General features: G+C 53.1%; 1 protein-coding gene across 1 annotated transcript; it reads left to right on the plus strand.

Annotated features, from left to right (window-relative positions):
- The first annotated feature begins 4,141 nt into the window (after positions 1 to 4,141).
- LOC120967095 (protein NRT1/ PTR FAMILY 8.3-like) lies at positions 4,142 to 4,571 on the plus strand. The gene has a single exon (XM_040393694.2). It carries the CDS (start codon positions 4,149 to 4,151, stop codon positions 4,569 to 4,571), a length of 423 nt encoding a protein of 140 aa, XP_040249628.2. The 5' UTR covers positions 4,142 to 4,148.
- The last annotated feature ends 758 nt before the right edge of the window (positions 4,572 to 5,329 follow it).

The raw sequence follows: 5,329 nt of genomic DNA on the forward strand, positions 1-5,329 counted from the left end.
CACGGATCGAGACTGGGATTTTTCACTCCGTATGACGGAGAGGTATCTCTGGGCCCATTCGGTAATGCATCATCATAATGAGCTCAATGTGACTAAGGAGTTAGTCACGGGATCATGCATTACGGTACGAGTAAAGAGACTTGCCGGTAACGAGATTGAACAAGGTATTGGGATACCGACGATCGAATCTCGGGCAAGTAACATACCGATTGACAAAGGGAATTGTATACGGGATTGATTGAATCCTCGACATCGTGGTTCATCCGATGAGATCATCGTGGAACATGTGGGAGCCAACATGGGTATCTAGATCCCGCTGTTGGTTATTGACCGGAGAGGCGTCTCGGTCATGTCTGCATGTCTCCCGAACCCGTAGGGTCTACACACTTAAGGTTCGGTGACGCTAGGGTTGTAGAGATATGAGTATGCGGAAACCCGAAAGTTGTTCGGAGTCTCGGATGAGATCCCGGACGTCACGAGGAGTTCCGGAATGGTCCGGAGGTGAAGAATTATATATAGGAAGTCCAGTTTCGGCCACCGGGAAAGTTTCGGGGGTTATCGGTATTGTACCGGGACCACCGGAAGGGTCCCGGGGGTCCACCGGGTGGGGGCACCTATCCCGGAGGGCCCCATGGGATGAAGAGGGAAGGGAACCAGCCCTTAGTGGGCTGGGGCGCCCCCTTGGGCCTCCCCTGCGCCTAGGGTTGGAAACCCTAGGGGTGGGGGGGCGCCCCACTTGCCTTGGGGGGAAGCTTCCCCCGTGGCCGCCCCCCCCCCCCCCTTGTAGATGGGATCCAGGGCCGGCGCCCCCCCAGGGGGGCCTATATATAGTGGGAGGAGGGAGGGCAGCAGCACGACAGCCCCTGGCGCCTCCCTCTCCCCCTGCAACACCTCTCCCTCTCGCAGAAGCTTGGCGAAGCCCTGCCGAGATCCCCGCTACATCCACCACCACGCCGTCGTGCTGCTGGATCTCCATCAACCTCTCCTTCCCCTTGCTGGATCAAGAAGGAGGAGACGTCGCTGCTCCATACGTGTGTTGAACGCGGAGGTGCCGTCCGTTCGGCGCTCGGTCATCGGTGATTTGGATCACGACGAGTACGACTCCATCAACCCCGTTCACTAGAACGCTTCCGCTCGCGATCTACAAGGGTGTGTAGATGCACTCCTTCCCTCTCGTTGCTAGTAGACTCCATAGATGGATCTTGGTGATGCGTAGAAAATTTTAAAATTCTGCTATGATCCCCAACAGTTTCTTCTCAGCGGGATCATACATTCTATATGCTTTTGACGGTGCTTCATATCCGATGAACACCATGGGCGAGCTGCGATCTTCAAGCTTTGTGAGATGCTTTCCCACCTTCTTGACATGAGCTACACAACCGAAAGTTTTCAAGTGTTCTACATTCGGTTTCTTTCCGTGCCAAGCCTCATGTGGTGTCTTGTCGGTTACACTTTTGGTCTCAGACCGGTTCAGCAAATAAACTGCCGTGGACACAGCCTCTCCCCAAAATTTTCCAGGGACTAACATACTCTTTAGCAAGCTTCTAGCCATGCCAACAACCATTTGGTTCCGCCTCTCAACGACGCCATTCTGCTGAGGGGAATACGGCGCCGTCAAGTGGTGATTAAGTCCCAGCTGATCACAATAGTGTGCAAACTGATTTGAGGTGAACTCTCCCCCTCTATCTGTCCTCAAAACCTTCAACTTGTGCCCGGATTCAAGCTCAGCTGCTGCCTGAAATTTTTCCACTGCCTGGAGTGCTTCATCTTTACTCTTCAGAAGCACAATCCACACGTAACGCGACATGTCATCGACCAACAGCAAGAAATACTTTTTACCGCCGTGCGTGGCAGGGCTTATGGGGCCGCAGAGATCCCCATGGACGAGCTGCAAGGGCTCGGTTGCTTGATAGCTTGCTGTTGATGGGAATGGCAGACGACGTTGCTTGGACAACATGCAGCAGTCACACACCTGATCAACATGCTCAATGGGTGGCATCCCCTCCACCATACCTGAGTGAGAGATACGACCAAGTGCTCTGAAATTCACATGCCCATAACGCTTGTGCCACAACCAAGGCTCACTGTGGCAAGTCATGAGGCACAATGGTTCAGCGTCCTCGATGTCCAGTACATACATGCGGCTCTTCGTCCGCAACACACGAGCGATCATGTTTCTTTCTTGATCCCAGACTTGCATTACTCCATTTTCAGCAGCATACTTGCAGCCATTCTCATCTAGCTGTCCCAAGCTGATGACATTGCTTCTCAAACGAGGTATAAAGTACACATCTGTCAGCAAACGATGGCCACCTGAGAGACACTTCATCAGTACACAACCTCTCCCACAAATTTCAACAGTGGAGCCATCCCCAAACCTCACCTTTCCTGATACGGTGCGGTCCAACTCAGTGAATTTTTCAGAGCAGCCTGTCATGTGATTGCTAGCTCTAGTGTCTAAGTACCAACAAGTGTTCTGACTACCTGACAACTTAGGGACTACTTTCTCCTCATTCAGCAAAACAATCTCACCAGTTGCCTCTACAGATTGCACAAGTTCAAGTGTCTCCATCATTAGCAGGCCTGGCCCAACATCATCTTCTTGGGCAAGATTCAGCTTCTCTTTCTTTGGTTCTGGACATTCAGACTTGAAGTGACCAAGTTCATCACAATTGAAACACCGTGCCTTGCTCTTGTCGAACTTTCGGTGCTTCTTAGGCTTGTTCTCAGAGTGCTCATCACGCTCTCCGCGTCCGCCGTCGCGTCCAGACTGCCCTCGCCCACGGCCACCACGCCCACCGACTGCTGCCGCTGCTGCTAGAACCCTCACCACTCAGCTCCTGTTTGCCAAGCAGGTTCTCCAATGCCTTGGTCACGAGCATGAGCTGCTCATTCTTGTCGCCGCGATCACCATGGCGCCCGATCTCATTCTCCTCGAACACGCGCAACCGCCCAACTGCCTCAGACACAGACATGGTCTTCATGTCACCCCACTGTTCGATCGTCCCGATGATCTGCGAGGAACGATCAGGAACCGCAGCAAACAGCCGCTTGATGACCGTCTTCTCCTGGAGATCCTCTCCTAGGGCACGGATCTCGCTGACAAGTGCATTCAGCCGGCGAGAGAATGCGGAAATAGTCTCGCCGTCATCCATCAGCATGCGGTCAAACTTCCGCATCAACTGATTTATGCGCGCCTCTGTCACGCGTGCCTCGCCGATCCGCATCGTGTGAATCGCAGCCCAAGCCTCTTTCGCCGTCTTGTACTCGACGAGCGCCATCATCACATCATCAGGAACGGACTGGGAGATCGTTGCCATGGCGCCCATATCTCGTTCCTCGTCGTACTCGGCGTCGCCCTCAACCCCGACCACACGCCCAATGGATGCATGATGATCTTCATCTTGGCCGCCTAGAGATGGTAGTTCGGTTCCGTGAGTTGCGGGTACTGCATGGGGACGTTGGGGATCCTTGCCGTGCTCCGGATGACCATGGCGCCCTCCTCCGAGGAGCCGTCGCCCGTGCGCTTCCCCGGCGGCTGGTACTTCCCCGCCGCCAGGACCTCCTTCGGCACCTCATCACCCGCCATCGCCCCTGAACACTGCCGCCACTCTTCACCACTCTCGCCGCCGCCGCCGCAAGATCGCCTCCCTCAAACCGAGGCTCTGATGCCAATTGTCAGGGAATTCAGCCCCTGGATCACTCAAACGCACGCGATCTGGTGGACACAAAGAACACGAACGCACGCGAGACACAGAAGGCGAGCACACAGGTTTTGGCGACGCGCACTGATTGCGTCTTTTCTGTTTCTTTCCTTATTCTCTTAGGCAGCACGTACAACAGATCGTGGCCTATTCCATCGCTAAGTTTCCGCTCGATCCTATTCACCCGTGCCATGAAGATCGCTCGAAAGCTGACCAAGACTACTACGACTCAACCTAATTCTGTGCGTGCGCATGCACACGTGACAGGCCCTATCTTATTTGCAACAAGCAGATCGTGACTACTACGGACACATGCTACATCACAGCAACGTGCCATCCTACAGGAACGTGAAAACCAATGTAACAGAAACCAAGAAATGCAACGAGGTTAATTTCATGACAGAGCCGTCGCAGCTGCAGCGGATGGGTGCCGGGCGGCTCCTCATGGCGCTCACCATGGCGGTGGCAGCGCTCGTGGAAATGAAGCGGCTCGACAGCGCGGCGCGTGGGGAAGAGATCAGCATCTCGTGGCAGCTGCCCCAGTACTTCTTCCTTGCCGGCGGGGAGGTGTTCTGCTACATCGCGCAGCTGGAGTTTTTCTTTGACGAGGCGCCGGACACCATGAAGAGCATGTGCACGTCGCTGGCTCTGCTCACCATCGCGCTGGGGAGCTACATGAGCTCCTTCATCTACGCCATCGTGGAGGCCTTCACGGCGACGGGGGACAGTCCCGGGTGGATCTCCGACGACCTCAACAAGGGCCACCTCGACTACTTCTTCTGGGCCATGGCTGCAATGTGCACGCTCAACTTCGTCGTGTACAGCGGCATCGTCAAGAACTACAGGCTCAAGACGGTCATCCCGTGATGGCTTGCTCTGAATCTTCAAGATTCCATTCCATTCCATTACATAGATTACATTGCACAATCGCCAATTGGTGATGGATGAACAGTAACTAGCTAGTAGCCAGGTACATATATATACACAAGAAACACTAGAAGAAAATGTAAGATATAGAATTCTGTTTTCTTTCCAAAGCCGTAGTACAATCAATGGATTGGCGGAAACAATTTTTGGAAAAATAATTATGCCCATTCATTTCCTCCGCCCGTTTTTAAATTAAATGAAGCTCTTAATAGTCAATACATACAGAAGGAAAAGAAACAGCTTTATACAGACCTAAATGATAAGGGCCGAACGTTAGGAATTTTGTTGTTGGGCCCGAACGTCCCAGCAGTCATTGGATGATGAGCACAAATCTTGACTCACCAGTAAGTAGACACATCAGCGATAGAAAGCGTTCGCCCGATCTCACGCCTCGCTCGGACGAAAAAAAGAAGCCCTCTACCGCCCTCACTCCTTCTATCTTATCCATTTCCACTCGTCCTCCTTTTTTTAACGCAGTACAGACTCAAGCGCTTATATACACACGCATACACCCATCCTATAAACGCACATACGCACCCCCTATCCCTATGAGCACCTTCGAAAGACTGAGCCGCCATATCATCTTGAAATTTACGAAGTCGCCATAGGCACCTCGTCGTCGACGGGAACGTCTCCTCCCACTGAATGCACATCGCCGGAAATCCTGAAATAAATCCAGGAATAAATGCAAGCACCAG

This window comes from Aegilops tauschii, chromosome 6 (genome assembly GCF_002575655.3).
Source record: "Aegilops tauschii subsp. strangulata cultivar AL8/78 chromosome 6, Aet v6.0, whole genome shotgun sequence".
NCBI lineage: Eukaryota > Viridiplantae > Streptophyta > Magnoliopsida > Poales > Poaceae > Aegilops > Aegilops tauschii.

Coding starts and splice junctions, on each gene's coding strand:
- LOC120967095 (XM_040393694.2), top strand. CDS start 4,149: ATGGCGCTCACCATGGCGGTGGCAGCGCTCGTGGAAATGAAGCGGCTC.